This window comes from Acomys russatus, chromosome 1 (assembly GCF_903995435.1).
Source record: "Acomys russatus chromosome 1, mAcoRus1.1, whole genome shotgun sequence".
Lineage (NCBI taxonomy): Eukaryota > Metazoa > Chordata > Mammalia > Rodentia > Muridae > Acomys > Acomys russatus.
Genome location: NC_067137.1, coordinates 63,072,062 through 63,097,308, shown reverse-complemented (window position 1 = coordinate 63,097,308; position 25,247 = coordinate 63,072,062). Strand labels below are relative to the sequence as shown.

Sequence of the window (25,247 nt, the reverse complement as noted above, 5' to 3'; positions counted from 1 at the left end):
ACTATATAGAAACACCTTGCCTAAAAATAAATAATAAACAAAATAAAGTAGCCAATAGCTTCATTTTAAATTGTTGATTATGTTTTTATGCTATACACTGCTACAGGTAATTATATATTAACTTAAAATGATTTGTAAAATAAGACATTCTTTGAGCAGAGACATAGGAACAAAAAAATAAAAAATTTGCTGTGATTACTATATGCTACAAAAATAGGTAATAGAGCAGAAATATAAAACGTAAATATTTTGCGTGTATACATATGTAAACAAGCATCAAGAGACCAGGACAGTTTGCTAGATCTAAACAAATATATGTAGCTATAGAGAGAAGGCATGGAGCTGTGGCTTGCAAGATTAATTTTAGGAGTGAGCATAGTGCTGTTGTTAAGTAACCAAAGTTGTTGAGCCACTTCTCTTCTTCAGCCTGGGCGTTGGTCAGTGGTTGATTATAATAATATCCAAAAGAAGAATTTGTAAAGAAATGAATTGATTTGTAATGGTAAAGTTATTTTAAGTTTGTGTTAATGAATATTTGTATAGTTGCTAGTGAAAGAAATTGCTTATCTTAGAAATAAATCATGAACTTTTTTGTACTGGTAAAAATTTGAGAAAGTTTTCGTGTGATTCTTATACTGTTGATCTCACAGTTCTTTGCTGCGTGTATTATCAGTGATTGTGGTGTGGATAGGAGAGCTCAGCACTGTGTATTGTTCAGATTCAGGTACGACCACCGCGTGATGATTTGTCATAGTGACCGGCATAAGAATGGTTTGATGTGTGAGATACTTAACATCTCACACATTTTTTATTTTATGAAACATTTTGAAATTAGATTAGTTGCTGAATTACACCGTCATTTAAGGAACCACTTTAGTCAAATTACACAAAATAAAATAAAGAATTCTAAATTAACAATTTTATTTGTAGTATCATTTATGAATTATATGAATTATTTTCAGTATTATTAATGGATTAGTATTAGTATATTTCATTATGCCTGTTTCCTGTAGTGTATTATATATATGCCATTTTATAGGAATTTTCATAATTTATTAGCCTGAATTTTAGAATAACTTTCAAAAATTGGTTCCTGAATTTTGAATGTTTAGGTTGAGTAATTATTTTAAATAGTGTTTCCTTTTTGCCATCTTAATGTTACTATTTTTATTTCAAAGCACTTAAAGTTATATAGAGAATTGTTACTTACACTTTCAACACTCTGGTTACAGTTAGTCATTTAAATGATGGCAGTTTAATTCGAACTGTGCTATCAGTGTAGAAAGCTGTAATGCACAAGACACAGATGAGACAACTAAGTCGAGTGAAGCTTCCCTTCAGTTTGCACTGACACTGAAGCAGCCATTCTGATCTGAAACTTCAAAGTTTTGCAGTTAGTGTGTAAATTAGTAGGTTTTTTACTTTAGCAATATCATAATAGATAAAAGAAGATATTAAAATGAAACCATAGTGAAAGTTTTCAGGTTGGAAAGTGGTCCTTTTAGGGCCACTATTATTAATAGTAGAACCATCTTTTCCTAGCATATTGCTGGCACTAGCTGATAGACTGGATAAGCAGAGTGTCTGGAAACTGTGACATCCTTCACTTCTTCAGAAAGTACAGGGATTTAGCAGTCACTGTTGACTTCTAAAACAAATACTGTATGAGCTATTTGGAGACTGGTAGACATTGTTCCCCATAGGTGGCTGAAATCTGATTATTTAATCAAAAACTGTCCAGTTTTAATTGACTGAAGTTGTAAGGGATATAAATAGACAAAATTTTTGTGTTTGGCCTCCACTCTGGGATAACATATACAATGTATATTCAACTTGTGGAAGATAACTACTACATTGTAGTTTCAATATATTTTTTTTAAATTTCTACTCAGTAATAGGGTTTTTTTTGTGTGTGGAGTGGGAAGTAGAATTCATAATATTGTGCTGAATTTTGTTACTGTTTCGTGCTTAAATTCCCCACAATATTGTATTGAACTGTATGATTTTTCAGCATTTTAAGAAGCGGTTTTGTTCTTTATAGCTGAACCAATAACGTTTCCATCTGGAGGAGGCAAGTCATTTATTATGGGTTCTGATGATGTTTTGTTAAGTGTACTGGGCCTTGGAGACCTTGCAGACTTGACGGTAACAAATGATGCAGACTATAGTTATGATGTAAGTGCAGTTTTATTTTTAATTTTTTAATGACTTAATAGAAGGCTCCTTATTCTTGGAATCATTTATAAAAGAGAATTAATGTCAAGGTGCATGGAAAGATAAGTGTGGCAATGTGTTGATTTGCAATAACATGTAGTTTTGCTTTAAATTTTTCCTTTGTGGTGTTTAAATCTTAAGAAATTTGGAGGATTAGGTAGACGATTAGAGTTATTACTTTAAAATATTGATTGATAAATATATCTTGAGTACTCTTATTTACTCAGTCTTAGCCATACTTTGGTATTAACAAATTAGACACTATAGAAATCAGAGGTTTGCCCTCAGGATAAGTCTTAAAAAGCCCATGTTTGGTTTTTGAGCTTTTGCCAGTCACAACACAGTTAGCTTGTATTGTTTCCTGAATGTTCTAACTTTACTTGAGGGCTGAGAAAGAACACGGGAAGGACTGTGTCAGCACTAGACTAGTGCTGAGTGGCTATTTCCAGCCATAAATACTCAATTGAAAGCTAACAATATTTGTTTAGATTTTTAAAATTTAACTTTAATTTTTTAGTAAATTTCTTTTTTAAACATTAAAAAAAATTATGCTTAAGTTAGGATGCTTTTTAAAGATACCTCCTGCCTTCGTGGGCTGAGTTGTTCTTAACTAATAATTTTTAAAGCATATTTTCACATAAATTATAATAAACTTTTAACTGCCTTAGAACTGGTTTTACAGCTTATCTTTACTGATGTAGAAATAAAGGTGAAAAGATTAAGCTTTATTAATGTCAAGAATTTGAAAAAGTGCTCCAACACCACATAAACTGGGCAAGGTAGCCCATGCCTGCATTCTTAGGCATTTGGGAGACAGAGCCAGGAGGACGGGAAGTTCATGATACCTGTTATGTATAGTAAGTTCAAGGCCAGCATGACGACAGGAGAGTCTGTCTTAAAAGGGGGGGGGGGGGGGAAGGCAGGAAAGTATTCGTAAAGGGTTTTATTTTTTATTTTTAGTTCATTGTTTTAAAAGTCCTTAACTTTCCGCCTTGAAATTTTTTACATGTTGGTCAGTTTCATAAATGAAAACTATTGTGTTTACTATATTCTTGAGTATTTGGTAATTTTTATATTCCTGTTTTGCTTTCCTGTAAATTATTACGGCAGTGGCAATTTTCTGTTCTCATCTGACATTTGGTAGGAGCTTTGGATTTAACTTGATAATTAGGTGAAAACAGATTCAGGAACTTTTCATTTGACTTGGGTGTTTGAAAGTCTAACAAAATTATTTTTCTGAATTCTTAATAAAGAGACAGACTTTCTCTGAAGTTTTTAAGGTACACTAAAGCAGCCCCTGGATAGTTTAATAAAAGGCTTACACATATATCTAGATATCTAGATATAGATATGTAGATATAGATATTAAACACACCAAAAGAAAACAGAAAAAGTCCACATGCCTTTGAGTTTATTACTTTTACCTGTAAATAGTGTGTTTTCGTTTTAGTTGCCTGCCAATAAAGATGCCTTTCGAAAGACTTGGAACCCCAAGTATACACTGCGTAGTCATTTTGATGGAGTGAGAGCATTAGCTTTTCATCCTGTAGAACCTGTGCTGGTTACTGCTTCTGAGGACCACACCCTCAAACTTTGGAACTTGCAAAAAACGGTTCCTGCCAAAAAGCAAGTATTTTAATACTGACTTTACCCTCTAGTTTTGTTCATATGAATCCTTTGTTTGCTTGTTTATTGTTTTTCCCTGTCTTGTACTTACAGTGCGTCTGTAACACCAACTAGTGATTTGTGATGACTTAATGTGTTCCTTTTCTTCACCCCCTCCTCTCTTTTAGGAGTGCCTCTTTAGATGTAGAGCCCATCTACACATTCAGGGCCCACATGTAAGTTTTCTTGAATTAGTACTTAATGAGCAATAGTTACTGTTCATTGTTAGCAGTCTCCAGACCTGTTTTCCTCAGCATTTTGAAGTTAGAGAAGATTAGCTGAATAATTCGTCATTTGATTAATTATATTTGAATATGATCTAATAGCACTTTTTTAATTGCACAAAAATACCTAAAATTGCTTTTAGGTGCCTCATAAATGAATGGATTGAGGACAATGGGGGTTTGCGTTTCTTACAAGAATTTATAGCTAATTGTCCTCTCTCCTTCTGAAACAGTGGCCCTGTTCTATCATTAGCTATCAGCTCTAATGGAGAGCAGTGTTTTAGTGGTGGTACTGACGCAACAATTCAGTGGTGGAACATGCCTAGTCCAAACGTGGATCCCTATGACACATACGGTGAGTAGTGAGGCACAGTGCATCTTTTTAGCTAATAGAGCTGACAAAATTCTGTAGTTCACATGTTATTACAAAGTAGTTCAAACATGTTGATTTGTTCCTTTAGTTCTTCTACTTACTAAATAGTTTCTTTATTTAAAAAGAGAAATGTCATGCCGTAAGTATTTTAGGGCATGGATTAGTATTTTGTTGTGTCTGAAACATATTTCTTTCTTTTCTTTTTTCTTTTTTTGGTTTTTTGGGACAAGGTCTCACTGTGTAGCCTTGGGTGTCCTGGAGTAGCTTTGTAGACCAGCCTGGGCCTTGAGCTCACAGCGATCCGCCTGCCTCTGCCTCTCGAGTGCTGGGATTAAAGGTGTGCGCCACCATGCTTGGCGAAACATATTTCTTAAATGTTAATCTCATGAGGTTAATAAAAAAAAAATTAGAGTGGAACCTTTTTAAATTCAAGAAACAGTATGTGCCTGATGTGGTGGCACAAGCCTTTAAACCCAACACTCAGGGTGTAGAGGCAGATGGATCTTGGTGAGTTCAAGACCAGCCTGGTCTACAAAGCGAGTCCAGGACAGCCAAAGCTACACAGAGAAAACTCTGTTTCAAAATAAATAAATAAAAATAAAAAAGAAACTGTATGTAATTCTTAAATACTAAGTGAAAGACAACAGATACAGTGGGGACAGTCAGGGTGCAGTTTACTGCAGCTTCATGGAAGACAGAACATTCTTTAATTTCAAAACGAAAACCAAAACATAACTTTTACTTACAGCTTGAAAATCATTGTTAAAGATAGACCATACCTAATTTCTCATGTAAAACAGGTTATAACTCATTATTCTTATACAGATTACTATATTTTATTATCACTAGAAGATTAACTATAATCTTTCCCCAGTCCTTTGCTTATTTCACATCCATCTGATTTCTTCGAACAAAATATTCACCATTATGCCTCACACTATAGCAATGTGGGGACCGACGACGTTAGCCACAAACAACGCGAGCTCATGAATATTTGGCTGCTATTTTAATAATCAGGAACAAGGGCCGCTTGATATATTTGAACGTGTAAATTTAAGTTTTAATCAAGAACAAATACGTCCAAGTGTCGTTTCTTTTTTTAAAAAAATCAGAGTCAAGTTTTAAGGACCATGAGACAAAAAGGGACTGATTTCAGCTGCAATAACAGGGGAAAAATAGGAGTTACCTAGGAAATGAGAGGTGACATTGCCAAGCTTAGAATAATGATGGTAGAATGGTTAAGAAGTGGGGTCAGGTGTTGCAGACAGGCTTCGTACCTAAAAAAACGCTTGTTCTTGCAGAAAATCCAGGTTCAATTTTCCTCACTGACCTCATGGATCAGAACTACCCTTAATTTATATTCTAGGTGACCTAATGCCCGCTTCTAACCTCCATGGCCACTAGGCCCACATGTAGTACACACACACATGTATAATTTTTCTGAAGGAGCGTATTTAATATATACAGGGGATAAAAGCGTCCCTAATAATTAATACATATACACAGTAATATATAATATTTTATTGATAAATTGTGTGGATGAAGTAATAGGTTAGACTTGGTTCATTTGTGTCTGGAAAGGAACAGCTTTATTGATAAAATTGTTGGGGTTTCTTTTCTTTTTTTTTTTTTTTTGTGGTGTGTGTGTGATTTTGGAGACAGGGTTTTTCAGTGTAGCCCTCTCTGTCCTGGAACTCACTCTGTAGACCAAGAGACTCAGAAACACCTGCCCCTGTCTCTTGAGAGCTGGGATCAAAGGCATGTGTCACCACCACCTGAATAAAATTGGTTGTTTTAAGGTGCTTAATTTGGTAGTTTGTACTGTGTGCTTACAGTTGTGCAGTCATCATCACTTTCTAATTGTAGAGCATTTTCATCACTAGAGTTCTGTGTAGATAATAGAACTCATTGTGATAGCAATAGCCTATGAGAGAATGAAAATGAGTAGGAATATAAACCTATGGATGCATATAAAGGAATGAATAGGAATCAAGACATGATAACCTGAGACTGAGTCTTCATTAGACCTAACATTGGCTAAAAGCAGTAAGAAGTTGAGTACACTGGAATTATGGATACCACCCAAAGAAGGAAATAATTTCGAAAACGAAGGAGGCTGCAAGTACTACATGTAGGTCACTGAGATCTTGAACAGGAGGTTAAATGGCAGAGTATTGACCACAGAAAGAACCACTTTAACATTTTGTCAAATTTTATGAATAAAAAGCATTATTAACCAGAAAGAATAAATGTTATGTTATCAAAGAAAAGCACTTACTGTATTTTATAGAATTGTGATCACTGCTGATTTTAGCATGAGTTGTTTTGGTGTGGTAATAGGTTTCAGAAATTCCATCAAAGTTGTGTGAGGAATACATACATGTTGGCGAGGATGTGGAGAGAGAGGAACACTCCTTCATTGCTGGTGGGAATGCAAACTAGTACAACCACTTTGGAAAGCTATCTGGCGCTTTCTCAGAAAAATGGGAAATAGGGGCTTCCTCAGACCCAGCTATCCCAGCTCCTTGAAATATACCCAGAAAATGCCCTACCACACAACAGGGACATATGCTCAACCATGTTCATAGCTGCTTTATACATAATAGCCAGAACATGGAAACAGCCTAAGGGCCCCTCAGTAGAAGAATGGACTAAGAACTGTGGTACATTTACACATGGAAGTACTACTCAGCTATTAAAAACAAGGAATTCCCGAAATTTGTGGACAAAATGGATTGATCTAGAATTAGAATGAGTGAGTTCACCCAGAATCAAAAAAAAGACAGACAAACGGTATATACTCACTTATATCAAAACACTAGTCCCAAGGGATACGTACCATGAAAAACTTTACTTACCAAGAAAGTGGGTCAGAGGAGAGGACATCCGATTGAGACTCTAGGCGAGAGTAGCATGGAAGAATGGGGAAAATAGTAGGATCCCAGGGTCCTGGAAACCTACAAAAAGAACTTTATGACAGGGCAGATCTGGGTCCTGGGGGTCCTCCTCAACTAAGGCACCAGCCAAGGAGAATATAGGCAGTAACTTCGACCCCTACCAAGACCTAGCCGACTAACATGATATTCTCCACCGTTGAGTGGAGAGTGAGATCTGACTCTCACACGAACTCTGGTGCCCTTTTTCTGACCACGTCCCCTGGACAGGGACGCCTGGTGGCACTCAGAGGAAGGATAGCAAGTTACCAAGAAGAGACTCGATATTCTAAGAGCATATATAGGGGGAGGAGGTCTCCCTCAATCACAGACATAGGGGAGGGGAGAAGGGGGGAAGGGGGAGGGGAGGGAAGAATGGGAGGAAACAGGGGAAGGGCTAACAATCGAGATGTAATATGAATTTAAAAAAAAAAAAAAGAACAGCCAAAGCAACACAGAAACTGTGTTTTGAGAATAAAAATAAATAAATAAGCAAAATAGTAAATAATTAAATTAAAATTAAAATATCTTGAAAGTCAGCACAGTAAGAGTTGCAGTCAGATGACCATATTCACCATTGTTATGCCCTCTAAAAGTGAGTAGTATAGTATATATTATGTCTCCACATGTCTGTTTTTTTAAAATTTTGTACACAATATATAGAAATTGTGAAAACACAAACAGTATTATTGAAATAAATGATAACAATCACCCATAATTCCATGTTTAGAAATATTCATTGTCTGTGCTTTGGTTTATCTTCTAGTGGCTGTTTTGTTTTGTTTTGAGACTGGGCCTACTATGGAGCCCTGATTGGCCTTGGACGTGTAGACCAGGCTGGCCTAGAACACAGAGATCTGCTTTCCAGGTGCTAGGATAAAAGGCATATGCCACCATGTCAGAGCTTTACATACATTTTTATATTTAATTATATGGTCAGTTATCTATCATCGTCAGATTTCTTCCAATTAATATCTTATTTGTTTGTTTCTTCACAGAGTCAAATGTTCTAGCTGGCACTTTAGTTGCTCATACAGATGCAGTTTGGGGTCTGGCCTATAGTGGCATAAAAAATCAATTACTGTCTTGTTCAGCAGATGGCACTATTAGGTTATGGAATCCACAAGAAAAATTGCCATGTATCTGCACTTACAATGGAGACAAGGGTAAGTCAAATTTGCCTCTAATAAGAGCAATGTTTGCTTTTTTAAAGATTTATCACTTACTTGTATCTTGTGCATGTGCACGTGATGGCAGGTACTCAGAGGCTTGACAAGACTGTAGCATTGATCCCCTGGAGTTACAACTACCTGACAGGGTCTGGAAACAGAAGTCTAAGTAGCAAGCATTCCTAGCCCCTGTGCCCAAAGAGCCATGTGTGTGTGTGTGTGTGTGTGTGTGTGTGTGTGTGTGTGTGTTTTCACAGGTCTTGGCATACAGATAGAGGAAGATTAGAAGACAGTTGACAGGAATCTATTGTCTTCACCATGTGGACTGTAGGGATGGAACTCAGATTGTTAGCCTCAGTGCCAGGGGCCTACTGTGTCTGCTGAGGCATCTTGCTGTCCCAAGAATATTTGTTTAAAAAATTGGAAAATAAAAAAGACAAAGCAATTATTTCTTTATTGATTCAAAGAGGAATGTTTAATTCTTTAATGTAATGTAATGTAAAATTCTTTAATTTTTTAAAAACATATTTATTTATCATTATGTATATAGTGCTCTGCCTGCATGCACACCTGCAGGCCAGAATGAGGGCATCAGATCACATTACAGATGGCTGTGAGCCACCATGTGGATCCTGGGAATTGAAATCAGGACCTCTGAGTAGTCAGTTCTCTTAACCTCTGAGCCACCTCTCCAGTCCCCTGCCCCCTCTCTTTCCCCTCCCCCCTTTTTTTTAAAATGTTTAAAGAGTTTTATAAAACTTTCCATGATTTTTTTACTTGGTCTTGTTCTATTGGAAATGCTTTGCAGATGTACAGCATTGCTCAGTACTTTTTGGTGTTTTCAGATCATGTTCTATTTTAAAAATAAACATTTGCATTTAAAAGTAAGGTGGACAGATAATACTACATATAGGGGCAATAGATAAGGACACCTACCCTGAAGGATGGAGGGATCATACTCTCAAATACACCTGTTTAAAACCGATGTGTGCAGTGACAGAGCACATAGGTGTTTTTGCGGTGGGATGGGCTAACCACAGTCATTACAACACCCTTAGTGAGAAGCACAAGTGGGATTATTTTCATAATTTGTTTTCTGTGTTGTGATGTTCATGTGCTGTGGCACACATGTGGCGAGCAGAGGACAGCTGGGGGGAATCCACTCTCCACCTGTTAGGTGTTAAGGAGCAAACTGAGATTGTCAGTCAGGCTTGGCTGCAAGCACCCTCCCCTGCTGAGCTGTCTTGCCAGCCGTTAAGTCTTATTATTATAGAAGAATTTAGCCAGTTTTACTTTTTGAAGATACTTGGGCATGTTCTTATATAATTTTTCTTAATTTATAGCCTGAGTTTTCCAAATTACTTTTTCTAATCAAAACTTTAATTTAAATTTAAATATATTATTTTAAGTCATCTTAAGTAGTGTATGTTTAAATTTATCTGTTTGTTTGTATTTTGGGGTTCTACTGATTTTACCTACTCGGACCTTAAGAAATAAAAATTAATTTAGATGCTTGTTTTTTTACTTAATCCAGATTCTGTCTGTCTGTCTATCTCTAACTGTGTGGCCCTGGCTACCCTGTAGGCCAGGCCGGCCTGAAACTCAGAGAGATCCTTCTGTCTCTGCCTCCCTCCTTAGTGCTAGGATTGAAGGCCGGCACCATCACACCCACCTGCAAGCTCAACTTTTAGAGATCTAGAATGATCTAGGGGAATATGCTAGTTTGGGGAGAGGTGTTTTATTTTTTGTTTGGCTTTGTTGTTTACATTTTCCTTAAGAAAATTGACAGTTAAAATGAACTAAGTGTTTTTCTCGACCTTAAAAGAAAATGCATCTCAGAATATGTATCACACCATGCTATACTAATACTTTTTATGTGTCTCTTCTCTTCGGTTATATTTTTGATAATGTAAAATAGAAGGTTATAAATGAAAACTTTCACGTAACTAAGAAGGGCTTCTCACCATCCTACCCTAACACATTGCTTTCTTTTTCATTATTAATATAATTCCAAAATTGTGTGTGTGCGCATGCGCAGACGACTACATCTGACTCTATCTTGGGCTCTTTACAGGACATGGAGTACCTACATCAGTTGACTTTATAGGCTGTGACCCAGCTCACATGGTCACCTCTTTCAGCACTGGTAGTGCAGTAATTTATGATTTAGAAACATCACAGTCATTAGTGATGCTTTCCTCACAGGTAGATTCTGGTAAGTCCTTGTGTTTTCTTTGAACTTTCTTTTAAAAGCTTAGTATTACATGAAGAGGGTGGTATTTTAGTTCATTTTCACACTGACTGAATTTAGGATAGGAAGTAATTTATGTTATACTGATTGTACATCATTTCTGCTAGTTCCTCAAATAGAGTGGGTATGTGGGAACAGAACAGTAACTTGAAAATGAAAGCAAAGGAAACATGGGTCTTCTGGAAACATATATAAGCCAGGTGTGCTAGTGCACACCTTTAGTCCAGCACTTGAAGGCAGAGGCAGGCACACCTCTGAGTTTGAGGTTTATCAAGTTTCCTGGTGTAGGTTTTGCTGATTGTGTTACTGTGGTGATACTTTCCAAGGATCTCTGTCAATCTTTCTCTCTCTAAGTTGGCCATAGATCCCAGAGGTTTTTAGCAAAAGTACTTTTATCATAGATGTGTATTATCTGTTGTTATCTTTTTGCTATTTTCTGTCTGGGTTCTCCCTCTCCCTCTCTCTCTCTCTGTCTCTCTCTCTCTCTCTCTCTGTCTCTCTCTCTCTCTCTCTTTTTCTCTCTCTCTCTCTCTCTCTCTCTCTCTCTCTCTCTCTCTCTTTTTCTCTCTCTCTCTCTCTCTCTCTCACACACACACACACACACACACACACACACACACACACTATCCAGGTGGGTGCTGGGAATTGAACTCAGGGCCTTTGGAAGAACAGACAGTGCTCTTAATCTCTGAACCATCTCTCCAGTCCCCTATCTTTTTTTTTTTTTTTTTTAAATAGAGGTTTATTTATGTATTTTATGTTTAGCATATACACCTGAATGCCAGGAGTGGGAATCAGATCCCATTATAAATGGTTGTGAGCCACCATGTGGTTGCTGGGATTTCAATTCAGGACCCCTGGAAGAACAGCCAGTGCTCTTAACCTCTGAGCCATCTCTCCAGCCTACTACTTTTTATTCTTTTTAATACAAACTGTTTAATAGTCATATGAAATCTTTACATGGTCTCTAGTCAGATCTTGAGCAGAGAGGATTGTTTTGTCCTTTGGCACAGGGTCTTAAAAGTGTAGTGTCAGCCAAGCGTGGTGGTGCACGCCTTTAATCCCAGCACTTGGAAGGCAGAGGCAAGCAGATTGCTTAGAGTTCGAGGCCAGCCTGTTCTACAAAACAAGTCCAGGATAGCCAAGGCTAACACAAAGAGACTGTGTCTTGAGTAGTTTTGACTAGACTCGAACTCAGTCTTTCCTCAGCCTCCCAGATGCCACAATTATAAACTCAACCCAGGTTATAGTCAGTCTTTCCCAGTGTCCCTTCAACTCTGTGCTCTTTCTCTTCTATGTAGATAAAGTAAATGTGTGCTTAAGTTTAGTACCTGAGGGTCTTATATGTATTCAGAGTGAGCAAGAGTAAGAATGTCATCCACTTCCTACTTGAAGCTTTGGACTTTAGTTCAGTTTTGGGCTGCTGGTCCAGCCCAGGTCCCGATATAGGCAAGACCACTGAGCTATTATTAATGTAGCCTCAACCCAAGTAGTTTGTATTTTAAAGCACCGTGTCCCTTTATTTTTCAGGTTTACAATCTAGTAATCACATTAACAGAGTAGTAAGTCATCCCACGCTTCCTGTTACAGTAACTGCTCATGAAGACAGACACATCAAGTTTTTTGACAATAAAACGGGTAAGATATGATTTGAGATGATTGAAAGTACTGTTCTTTTATATAAAGCATGCTGCCTTTGGTTTATGAAATCATAAAGTTAAACTGAAGTTGAAGTGCTGGGGACTCGAGATGCTTAGTTACCTCACCAGAGATCTGCATTCCTCCACTAAGCTACCGTAACAGTTTTTTTTTACTTAATATAACACTGTTAAATGTACAAGTTTCATCTTTTGACGATCCATAATACTTTGCCTAACTAATTTTATTGTCCCATTGTCACTAGATACAAATTCTTTCATTTGAATTTTTTTATGTTCTGTTTTAATATAGCAAAGTACATCACTTATTTGGCATTTCAAGTATGTTCTTAAAACTGTTTATCGGATCTGGGTGTGGTAGTGCATGCCTATAGTCCCAGCACTTGGAGAAGCAGAAGCAGGTGGATCTCTATGAGTTCGAGGCCAGCCTGGTCTACAAAGCAAGTCCAGGACAGCCAAGGTTATACAGAGAAAACCCTGTCTCAACAACAACAAAACAAAACTCCCTGTTTCTCAGTGGATCAAATGATGGTATAGTGGTTACTGTCTGTTGTCATCTTTATTATATAGCTTATAGTTTAATCTCATACATCTATGAATGTTTGTACTTGGGAGCATGGGTGTCACAGCAGAAATGTGGCGGTCATAGAAATTTGTGGAGTGCCTTCTCGCCTTCATTTATGTAGGTTGTATGCATCAAATTCAGGGCATTAGGCTTGTATGACAAATGCCTTCCCTACTGGGCCATTGCACTGGCCCAACTGATTTATTTTTAAGGACCACTTTTTCTGTTACCACATAGAACCTTATATAAAATTCTTTCGAGTGCTGAAGAGCTAGCTCAGTGGCTCTAATGGAGAATCCAAGTCCAGTTCCCAATGCCTAATAGGTCTGCATATAACTCTAGCTCCGAGACAGGAGGGAATTGCATCCCCCTTATTTGTGTGCAGGTAAAACTGGCTTCTCCGGAGAGAGGCTAACTCAAACCTCTTTTCAGAAAAAGTCCCACAGGCAGGCATGCATACACACACACACACACACACACACACACACACACACACACACACACACACACACACACACACACACACACACACACACACCAAATATCAAAGTTTAAAGACATTTTTGAGTATATAGCCAATTCAAGGCCAGTCTGAGATACGTGATACCCAGTCTTCAAAAACAACAGCAAAATTGTTTCTAGATTCTACCAGTTTATTCTTTCTTTTTATAAGTCTAAAACCTTGTTTGTACAGGAGGTGCCACATAATAAAAAGATTCTTAAAAATTGAGCTTCAGTACCTCATGCACATACACATCCAATTATATTGTTACATTAAACTGTTAAAGTATTGTCACACACTGTGTTTTCCAAGATAATAGGTTATTCATTTTAAATATTGTTACCTAGCTTATTCCCGTAACTGGTGTTTCTGGTTAGCTTTAATATCATTTTATAAAATGTATAGTAAATTAGTGAAATTTAAAAAATGGATACTATAAACAGGTTTAATAAATAGAGGAGTAAGCCAAGCATGTGGTGTAGCCTGCATATAGCACACTGAGCCAGGAAGATCAAAGGTTCCAGGTCATTCTAGAATATAAAGTGAAGCCTTGTCTCTTCCCCCCACCCCAAATTTGAATAAATAATTTTAATGGTAAAAGTGTATTCAGAATTGTATATTGTACCTCATGGAAGATGTTGTTCCTGCTTTACTGGGAGTCCATTATTACCTGAAAACAGTAGGAGAGACATAATATATGTGTACATGTTTTTTATTTATAATTGCGCGCGCGCGCGTGTGTGTGTGTGTGTGTGTGTGTACACGTACGTATATGAACGATGTGTATGAGTGTGTTAGTGTGGGTTCCTATTGAAGCCAGAAGAGAATGTTATTGGACTCCCTGGAACTGGAGTTTACAGAGGGTTGCTGGTGGAGTTTGGGTGCTGGGCACTAACCTCTGGTCTGCTGGAAGACCAGGAAGTGCTAGCTACTACTGAATCATTGCCTCAGCCCCAGCTGTTCTATTTTCAAGGGAAGAAGATAGAAAAGATGTTTTGAAGTAGAGTCATAGTGGTAGGAATTGTGCTGAAGCAGAAATGTTTTTTTCCCAGTTTTTTAAATCTCTTTTTAAAAAGTATTTAATTAATTTATTCTGATTACAACTTGTATCCTCCCATCAGAAATTTCTTTTAGGCAAAACAAATACAAGATTTGAGAAAGAAGTAAGACTTTTAAGGACAAGGTTAGGAATACTAAACTTTGGGACTGGAGAGATGATTCAGTAGTTAACAGCCGTTCTTCTTCCAAGGGACCCAGGTTCAGTTCCCAGCACCCATATGGCTACTTACAGCTGGCTGGGACCCCTATTCGGCCTGGGTACTAGGCATGCATTTGGCATGCAAACAAAGCACCCACACACATAAATGGAAACAGTGTTGGGCTTTTTTTTTGTTCATGCCATGTGCATACACACTGAAAAAATTGCTTGTGTATGGATTTATATATTTGGTTTAGAAAGATTGAATTGTGTCTTGTTCTTTCTGTATGGTTCGTAACAAATATAAAGTGTCAGTTAAAATTTTTTAATTTTCAGGGGGGTTAGGTGTACGTGCATGTGCGTGTGCGTGCGTGCATGTGTGTGTTTGTACATGTGGAACCAGAAGAGGATGTCAAGATACCCTGGAGCTACAGGTCGTTTTGAGCCACCTAATGCAGGTGCTGGGAACTGCACTTGAGTTCCCTAAGAACATGCTCTTCACTGCAGAGCCAGCTCTCCAGCTCCTCAATTTCTACTTTTTTCTTTTACAGACATCTTTCAGATCTTTGGGTTTCATTGTTGTAGTTTTTAATTTTTAGTAGACAGCTAGGCCTAGTAGTGGTCCAGTCACTTTAGTTTACCTGGGTTTATAGAGTTGAGTTCAGAGCCATAGTGGGCAACTGTTTAGTGAAGCCCTGACTTAAACTAATAAAAGAGAAAAGTGCTGGAGGGGTAGCTTAGTAGGTAAGAGAACTAGTTTGGCATGTGCTGGCCCTATGCCCAATCATTAGTACTGCAAAAATAATACAATTTTGGTAAAGACAAACTTTTGAGTTCCATACACTGTGCCTATGTGAGTCTAGGAAAAGATACTCTATGAGTCAGAGTTGAGAAATTGAAGGGAGGCAGGAAGGACCTGAATTCGTTGTGAACTTGTTTGTGCAGCAACATTTATCTACCATATATATTTTAAAAGATTTATTTATTATATATACACAGTGTTTTACCTGCATGTACACCAGAAGAGAGCACCAGATCTCATTATAGGTGGTTGTGAGCCATCATGTGGTTGCTGGGAATTGAACTCAGGACCTTTGGAAGAGCAGCCAGTGCTCTCAACCTCTAAGCCATCTCTCTAGCCCTTTACCTACCATATTTTTTTTCCTTTTAAAAATTGTTATTTTATGTTGGCAGTGGTCATGCGCACCTTTAATCGCAGCACTTGGGTAGAATGTTCAACACCAGCCTGATCTACAGAGTGAGTTCTAGGACAGCCAGGACTACGCAAAAAACTCTGTCTTGAAAAACAAAACAAAAATTGGTTATTTTATATGTATGAGTGTTGCTTGCACATATGTGTATGGTTGGTGCCTAGGGAAGTCAGAAAAGGAAGTTTTAAAGAATGGTTCTGAACCACCATGTGGCTGCTGAGAACCAAGCCTGGTGATCCTCAGCAAGCGCATGCGCTCCTAAGCTGGGCGGTGGTGGTCATGCCTTTAATGCCAGCACCAAAGGGTCCTCCAACTGTTGTTTATTGTTTACTCTTGGTAAAACATTGTTTTATTTGATTTGCATATGTTAATTTATTTTCACTTTTTAAAATTTATTTTATGTATAAGGGTGTTTTTGCCTTTGGAGGTCAGAAGAGTGTCAGATGATCTGGAAATGTCATGTTGGTACTGGAAACCACACCTGGGCTGTCCTTTGCAAGAGCAGAAGATGCTTTCATTTTTTATTTTTTATTTTTATATTTTATTTTGTTACGGAGGAGGCAGATGCTGGAAAATGAACCCAGGGCTTTGTGTGGTCCTAGCTACTCGGAAGGTTGAGACAGGATCACTTGAGTCAGGGAGTTCTGGGCTGTAGTGCACTATGCTGATTAACTGTCTGCACTAAGTTCAGTATCAATATGGTGATCTCCTGAGAGTGGGGCTCCACCAGGTTGCCTAAGAAGGGGGCACCCAGATGGCTGTTAAAGGCTAGGCTCACAACCAAAACTACAAGAGTTAGGTTCCCAGCACCCACACCTATCTCTCTAGCCACCTCTAGGACTAGACCCCTCTTACTAGGATTGCATCTTGGGGACTTGCTAATAACTCTGTGCCACAGAGGCTTGCATGCTGGGCGTGTGCCAGCAGTGCCCACTCCACCGTTGTTTGATTGTTTCAGTAGGTAGCTGGCATCAGAGCTAGTTTGAGAAATGGAATCTGAGAATTTCTCTGTGTCATCTTACGATAAATCACTTAGGTCTATTTTAACAAAGGCTGGCTACCTTCCAGATTTTAAAACTGAGCCAAGACGTTTGTGAGGCAGTTTAAACATTTTTTTTTCTTTTTTTGAGTTTGTTTCTCCTGCGTGTCTAAATCTGCAAATGAGATTTCAATCAAGTCTTCTTCCGTAGAGGAACCAGAAGACTGATCAGATACCTGAGCCCCTTGTAACCTGCATTCTTGAGAGCTACAATCTGGCGGGTCAGGCAATTTTAATTTTTCTCTTCTCATCCCCTATTTAATTATTACCCAGAGTGTAAGGGTAAAATTCTGGCATGAACTCGTCAGCATGGCTCGTAATCCATCTTTTTAATTCTCACCTTACCTTTTGCCGGTCTCCGCGGCTTAATGTACTTGATTCTGGGAGCCATGGGCTCACCTTTTGAATGAATGTTACGAGTTCCTTCAGAGCATCAGAATGAACTCAACACATTTTGTTTTTAAAGTTTTCTTAAGAATCTGAATATACATGCTCCGTTCCTTAGATTCAGTTTGACCCATGATTACCTGCTCCTGATCTAACAGCCCTTTTGTCAGTCAAGTCTGCAGTACTCTGTGATCAGGAGCCTAGCTCAAAATGCCAAGGAATAATAATAAATAATGATTATCCTACTGTCAGCCCCATATTGTGTGCCAAGCTGATCCCGCAGACCAGCTGTGGGAACAGTGAAGAGGAGAGAAGAGAAAGTCTTGGTGGATGCGTTGTAGGGAGAACTGAGCAGGTGGTGAACAGCTGGTTAAGGGAAACTAACCATTGAGGAACAGCTGGCTGTAATAGGAACCAGCTGTTGAGGAGAGGTTAAGGAGTGGAGGCATATGCAGTACAAACTGAAGGTTGGAAAGCCCAGGAGAACTTTTATTTTTCTGTCTCTCTCACATGCTTACTGTCTGTCTCAGATACTTGCTCTCTATTGTTACCAGCTTACTGTTACTCCTTGGGCCAACCCCAGTACTTTATTTATGATTTTTCTCATCTTTTACAATCATTAGAACATTTAAAAATCAACAAAGCAAGAGAATAGTCTAACAAGGAAATAGAAACAGTTCTGTATAACCTACAGTAAAGCATACAGCAAAAATCAATCAATTTCCAAACAATGGTCAGCATAACCTGATTAATCATAAATTTCCCTGGGCTAAAGCCATTGTGTTTACATGATTATCATAGCAACATAGCTTGAACTAAATGTTCTCTAATAAAGAAAAATCTTGACTTACTCCCAGTCCCAAGCCAACAGCTGTGCTAACTGCCAAAGGGTCCTCTGTTGTAAAATGTCTGTAAAGCATGACTTTCCAAGCCCACTTCTATTGCTCTCAAAGCAGATTCTAAAGAAACATTTCTACAGCTAGCTGTATCTAGGCAAGTACTGTTATGTCAAGATCCTAACTTTGTTCCAAGCAGTTTCTGGCTGACTGCACACAGTCAGAGCAAATAATTCCATCGTTGTCTCAAGTCTTTGGCCAGATGCCTTCTTTCAACATTCTCTGTCGCAAAAAGTTTTCTCAATGTAAACTGAACTAGGGCTTGAAGAGGTCTGAAATGTTACGGTGACCATTAGAAGACCAGTTCAACGTGGTCCAGCATCAAATGTCTCTATTCATAGTCTATCTGGTGGGTTACTCACATGTGATGTGGCTTTGTGCATAATATGGAGAAGAGTTGACTAAATTAAGAAATTAGGCAGTGGTCCAGGGAGGTGGCTTGGTGTATAATGGCTCTTACTGTGCAAGCAACAGGCTCTGAAGTCACATTCCCAGCGCCCATATAAAAAGCTTAGCATGGCTATGTGTGCCTGTAATCCAAGCATTGGGGGACAGAGACAAACCGATGCTAAGAGCTTGTTGACTAGCCAGCTCAGCCCAAAGGGCAAGCTTTTGGCTCAGTGAGAGACCCTGTCAAGGCAGTAAGTCGAGAAAGTGCTGTATGGGAAGACATGTGACATCTTGCTTTGGTGCGTGCGTTTGTGTGTGTGTGCACGCATGCTTGTGCTCATCCCCATGTATTCACACCATCAGTGTACATACAACAAGGGGGTGAGGGGTAGGTCCGTCTTAGTCTGGGGGGAGTGTGGGGTCATTCTCAGGAAATAGAACTAGGTCAGTAAATTAAGTTACCATCATAGGACATTTTAAGTGAAGCTTGGGAGGGAACTATTCATATTGTGGGTTCTTTTATGCTTCTATTGGGGAGAATGGATTCAAAACCTGAATAATGCTTTTTTTTTTTTTTTTTTTTTTTTTTTTTTTTTTTTTTTTTTTTTTGGACTAAGATGTTATCAGCAGGTATCGTCACCTACATAAGCATTTCAGGATGTGTACAGGAGAGAGCAAAGAGGCTCATGTGCTCCCCTAAATGGGGAGCTATTGACAGTTGATGGCTGTTGGAAGAGAGTCCATTTTCTTTAAGGAGGTGGCCTCTGGTAGGTTGTCCATCTTCCAGTGGATGACCATGCACCCATAAGTACATGAGCAGCACAAAAGGAACTTGGTGGATGATGGTGATGATTGTTTGGGCTGGAGAGATGGCTCAGCATTTAAGAGAACTTACTACTCTTGGAGAGGACCCCAGGTTTAGTTCCCAGCACCCACATATAGTGGTCTGTAACTTCAGTTCCAGAGGACCCAGCTCCTTCTGCTAGCCTCAGTGGGCACCAGGCCCACACATAGAACACTGTCATACATGTAAGCAAAACACTTGTACACATTTGTGGTAAGGCTTAACAGTAAATTATGAAGAGGAGGCTGAGGTAGGGCGATGACTAGTTCAAGTTCTACACATTTTATTCTCCTGACCCCAAGGGGGGGCACTGCTGTGGGACTAGAAATATTAGAAGACACATTCTCACCAACATGGCTACCTAGACATAAGCTGAGTGAGGACAGGGACAATAATAGATAGGCTAACGTGAGTAGGAGAAGAACCACAGAGCCTCAACCCTATAAAACTGAGAAATGTTGAACAGGGGAGAGTTTTCCTCGGGGAAGAGCTAACCAAATGGTTATCCCATACCAAATGTCCAGCCCTGGAACATACACACAACATAATACAGACTGAGCAAGTTCTCTTTAGGTTTATGTATGTACTGTATGCATGTAAAAGCTGATGGAAAAAGGCTGTGAGTTTGGAAGAGAGTAAAGGGAGACACATTGGGAGGGAATCTTAGTAACTTTCTATTGTTGTGAAGAGACAGCATGACCACAACTCCTCTTGTTTTTTGAGACAGGATTTCTCTGTTGCTTGGTTGTTCCAGACTCGCTTTGTCGATCAGGCTGGCCTAGAACTCTCAGAGAGCCACCTGCCTCTGTCTCCCAAGTGCTGGGATTAAAGGGTGCGCCACCATCACCCAGCTGACCATAGCAACTCTTATATCTCCAAAGCCTTAACCCAATCCCCAACCCGCCCCCCCCCCCCACCTCCACCCCACAACTTCCTCTAATAAGGTTACACATCCTAATCCCTCTGAAGCAGTGCCACTCCCTCATGATCAAGCATTCAAATATATGAGCAGATGGGGCCATTTTCATTCAAATCACTACAGAGAGTTTGGGGGAGGGAAGGGAGAAATGATGTAATTATATTATCTCAAAAATAAAGGAGGACATGGGGGCAGGGATGAAAGGAGTGGGGGATAAATTAGATTAAGCAAAATACATTGTAAAAAACTCAATTAGTTAAAATTTTATATTTAAAAATTTGTATTTAAGAAATAAGGCTGAGCGTGGTGGCACACGCCTTTAATCCCAGCACTCGGAGGCAGAGGCAGCTGGATTGCTGTGAGTTCGAGGCCAGCCTGGTCTACAAAGCGAGTTCAGCACAGCCAAGGCTACACAGAGAAATCCTGTCTAGAAAAAAAAATAAAATAAAAAGTGAATTTTATATTACTCCGGTATCAGCAACTCCTAAAATTAATATGTTAATTTTAGTGATAATGAGAAATGAACAGCTGTGGCTTGAAGTCAACAGAGGCATCTTGCTTTGTCTTCAAGTGGTAACTGCTCAGTATTGCCAAAAAGTGGTGGGACTTTTTATTGTTTGGGGAATAGTGTTCTGGGTTCTGTCTTCTTATTTGTTGAGTGGTTTTGTTTGGTTTGGATTTTTTGAGACAGGGTTTCTCTGTATAGCCTTCACTGTCCTGGAACTTGCTCTGTTGTCCAGGCTGGCCTCAACCTCAAAGCTGATCCACCTGCCTTTGCCTCCCTGAGTGCTGGGATTACAGGCGTGTGCCATTGCGGCCAGCTCTGCATTCTGGTTTTGTATTCAGGTCAACAGTTATTGCCCAGGGGCAAGTTAGGAGAGTAGACCTCTTATTTCTCAGTGTATAATGTCACAGAGGACCAGCACTATGGCAGATGATCACGATTTGCACATCTTCAATTTACAAGACTTCCTGTCTTTCGTTAGGAACATCTAATGAAACAGCACCCATGCAGATTAAATGGAAATTGATTTTTGTTAAGTATCAGTGTTTGCTATTTTATTCCCTTCTTTGGTAGTTTCTTTTTTGAGACAGGAATTTTCTACATAGTGCAGTCTGTCTGCCCTCAGCCTCACTGTGTAGACCAGGCCAGCCTTGAACTCCGATCCACCTGCCTCTCTGCCTACCAAGTGCTGGGATTAAAGGCATGCATTGCCTTGCCTGGCTCAGTGACTAAGAGCACACACTGTTCTTGCAGATGATCCAAGCTCAAGTCTTAGTACCATTATCAAGAAGCTTTCAACTGCCTGAAACTCCACCTCTCTGACTTCTTGGAGAAGGGGGGCGGGGAAGACACTGAGAGACACTACAGTCATATAAATTTATAAAAACAAAAACTTAAGGCGGAACAGTACTGCTGAATCTTTCAAGTTTCTGCTTTCCTCAGACATGTGAGCTTCTATCTACTGATTCCACATGTAGGGGAATGTTTCATTTAGGAGCACAGTCTTTTAAAAATAACAATAATATTAACTTTTTTTCTTCAGACTATTAGTATAGTAGATGCATCTTGAAAAGCACTGTGCTTAGTGAAAGAAGACACAAAAGCTACATATTCAGAATCTATTTAGATAAAAGCATTTAGAATAGACCAGTCTCTAGAGAGAGTAGACCATTGTTGCTAGGGATTGGAAAAGGTTACACACTCAGAACAAGATTTTTCTTTACTGATGAAAATCAGATCTAGGTATTGGTGGTGGTTCCGCACTGTGAGCTGTGTGTTCCCCAGTGGCTAAAATACTCATGCTTTATGTTGTGAATGTTTTTCCAAAACTAAAAAAGCAATGCTGTGGTGATTGTTTTATGTTGATGGTATATTTTAGCTTCTACCTCAACATTAATCTTCTGTTATGTTTTATAGGTAAAATGATCCATTCTATGGTAGCTCATTTGGATGCTGTTACAAGTTTAGCAGTAGATCCCAATGGAATCTATTTGATGTCTGGAAGTAAGTTTGAACTTCTATACAACCTACAAGCTTTATAAAACTGTGACTCACTAACAAGGTTTATTGTCTTTTGTAGGTCATGACTGTTCCATTAGATTATGGAATTTGGACAGTAAGACATGTGTACAAGAAATAACAGCTCATAGGAAGAAGTTGGATGAGTCAATTTATGATGTTGCTTTCCATCCATCAAAGGCGTATATCGCCAGTGCAGGAGCTGATGCTCTTGCCAAAGTATTTGTGTGAACCAACATAGACTGGCATCATGAAAAAAAGATTTACTTGGTCAGAAAGGGGGTCTGCTGCATCACTGCCATCAAGAAGGTTACTGAAATGACACTACATGGGATCTGCCTGGTGAAAGCAGGCATAAGTTGGGAATCACATCTTAATGTCAGGCTGACTAGTTTAACTGTATTTTGTGGGACAGAAAGGAAAAGGACTCCAGTATCTACCCTTTTACTGGATATGAACTGAGCGGTTTTTTGTTTTTGTTTTTTAAAGGTGTTTAAGCCAATGTGGAGTCTGACCTTACAAAAAAAAAAAAGACTTTTTTGTTGGACTCTGTGTGCTGCCTTAGGGTTAGGAATGTGGTGCTCTTGTGGGGAAGCAAGCTCCAAGAGTAGCTTTTTCATCTCTTCGTGATCTTACGTTTATCAGTTGTATGCCACAGATTCCCTTTTAAACTTATTTTGCTTTAAAAAAAAAAAAAAAAGAAAAAGAAAAAAGAAAGAAAAGAAAATTTAACTTAAAATATTTTAGCATTAGTTGCACAAAATGTTTGGATAAAATTCTAGTTTTTATAAGTCTTTTTATATATTTAGCCTGTCACAACAGTGCTCAAGATCATATTGATGTTTTTCTGCATTATACAGCCCTGAAACACAGAGATCTCACTAACCTGCCACCTATAACTACTTTCTTCCTCCTTTTGCCTAATACAGCTCAGCTAAGTCCTTCATAAAGATGATAAATCACCTTCGTCTACATGTCTTCATGAACCAAGGACTATTAAGTGTATTAAAACAAAGCTATGGAGTTTAGTACTCCAAATGAACTCTTTAAAAACTAATCTTGACATCCTATCACTATGTGATATTTTGTACATCTTACTGTATTTACAAGTTTATTTATCAAGGATTATCCATCTTGCTAATGGCCTATTATTTATTTCACTTTTTGTTGGTCTTTATATCCTTTTATTAATGTGCTAAAGGAACCTGTATATCTATTTTGGAACTCTTTGAACAGTCTAAAATAGACTAAAAATGAAATATTTTATAGTTAAGTTACAAACCAAGGTGTTTCTCCCCCAATATACTTACTATCTTGATTTATCATAATTCCAAAACAAAATGATCTAGTTAAAAAAATTGGAGAATATTTTATTACCATTACAAAGAAGATATTTAAAAGTTGAATCAGGATATAGAAGTCTGCTGGGTTTGGACTAGTTCTCCCTGTATTATTTTTTTTAGATGTGCTTACTTTTATGGTATAACTGAAGATTTTCTTTGTGTAATGCATGATTAAGACAATAAAGTATTTTTTCTAGTCTTCCAAAAGCCTTTTCTGATCAGTTTGCGAGTTTTGATGAGTTTTGTAAGGTTTTTGTTTTACAGACTATGAATCAGCAAAATTTTAAGATTGTACCACAGAGCAAACATACAGCTATTGAAAAATAATGTACATAAAATGCATATAATAAATACTAAATTGTGTACTGTATGCTGCTGTTGGCCACATAATTTTGTGTTGAATAATAAAGTGCAGTACTCTCCACAATTAAACTAGGAAATAGAGATGGTTTCTTAGTCCTTTGTTTTTATGCTATTCTTTTTATTCTTTGTAGTACTTAATGATACTCCAGTACGATTACAGAAATGCTATTAAGGATACTTTTCAAAGCACTTCACCCACTAGGGGTAGCTTTTAAGCTATTAAAATTAGATTTAGAATGTCATCCTCATCCACCAAAGTTCAGAGTCTAAATTATCAGCTTAGGCATCCTATTACTTTACAATCTGAGTCTTACTTAACACCTGTTTCCACAGAAATGTTCAGCAAAGAATAAAACTTTATCATTTACTAGTAGAAAGTTGTCCTTTTCTAGGCAAGTGCTGAACATTTACACAGATACCAGAATCTGACCAAATGCTTTAAGAAATTGTTGGGAACTTAAATGTATCTCTGTCTCTCTCTGTGTCTTTGTCTCTCTCTCTGTCTTTGTCTCTCTGTCTCTCTGTCTCTCTCTCTCTCTCTCTCTCTCTCTCTGTCTCTCTCTCCCCCCCCCCACCCCACACACGTCCTTATGAAGTTAAAAGTTAATGCTTCCCCCACCCCAAGATAGGGATTTCTGTGTAACCTTGGCCGTCTAGGACTCACTTTGTAGACCAGGCTGGCCTTGAACTCAAAGCGATCCACATGCCTCCGCCTCCCTGAGTGCTAAGATTAAAGGCATGTGTCGCCACGCCCATCAAGTTAGCTATTTTAAAGAAAAAGTTTCAAGATATTAATACCTCTCCTTATTAGAAGAAATTGCAAGTGGAATTAGGCGTTACAGAACTTAAATGCAAAATTTTATTTGGATTCCTGCTTTAAAAATCCTACATAGAGAAATTTCAGATGACTCAATTGTTACTGACTTTTAAAAAAAACTAAATGTTGAGTATATTAAAAAGTAATTGTTGCTTCTGGGGTCTTGGACGATGTTTCAATGAATCTGAATCTCAACACCCAAGTAAAAGGCATGGTATGACTGCGTGCAAATAACCCCAGCACTGAGGCAAACACTAAAGGAT

General features: G+C 38.4%; 1 protein-coding gene across 3 annotated transcripts in view; it reads left to right on the top strand.

Annotated features, from left to right (window-relative positions):
- Strn3 (striatin 3) overlaps positions 1-23,118 on the top strand; it is an 83,273-nt gene extending 60,155 nt beyond the window's left edge. For all 3 annotated transcript variants that reach the window (XM_051145856.1, XM_051145863.1, XM_051145871.1), the window contains 9 exons: positions 2,042-2,175; positions 3,665-3,840; positions 4,008-4,055; positions 4,337-4,458; positions 8,408-8,575; positions 10,653-10,793; positions 12,360-12,467; positions 22,360-22,446; positions 22,523-23,118. In XM_051145856.1, the coding sequence (XP_051001813.1) occupies positions 2,042-2,175; positions 3,665-3,840; positions 4,008-4,055; positions 4,337-4,458; positions 8,408-8,575; positions 10,653-10,793; positions 12,360-12,467; positions 22,360-22,446; positions 22,523-22,692 (1,154 nt within the window). In that variant the 3' untranslated portion in view covers positions 22,693-23,118. The remainder of the gene's footprint in view (positions 1-2,041; positions 2,176-3,664; positions 3,841-4,007; positions 4,056-4,336; positions 4,459-8,407; positions 8,576-10,652; positions 10,794-12,359; positions 12,468-22,359; positions 22,447-22,522) is intronic.
- Positions 23,119-25,247: the final 2,129 nt, after the last annotated feature.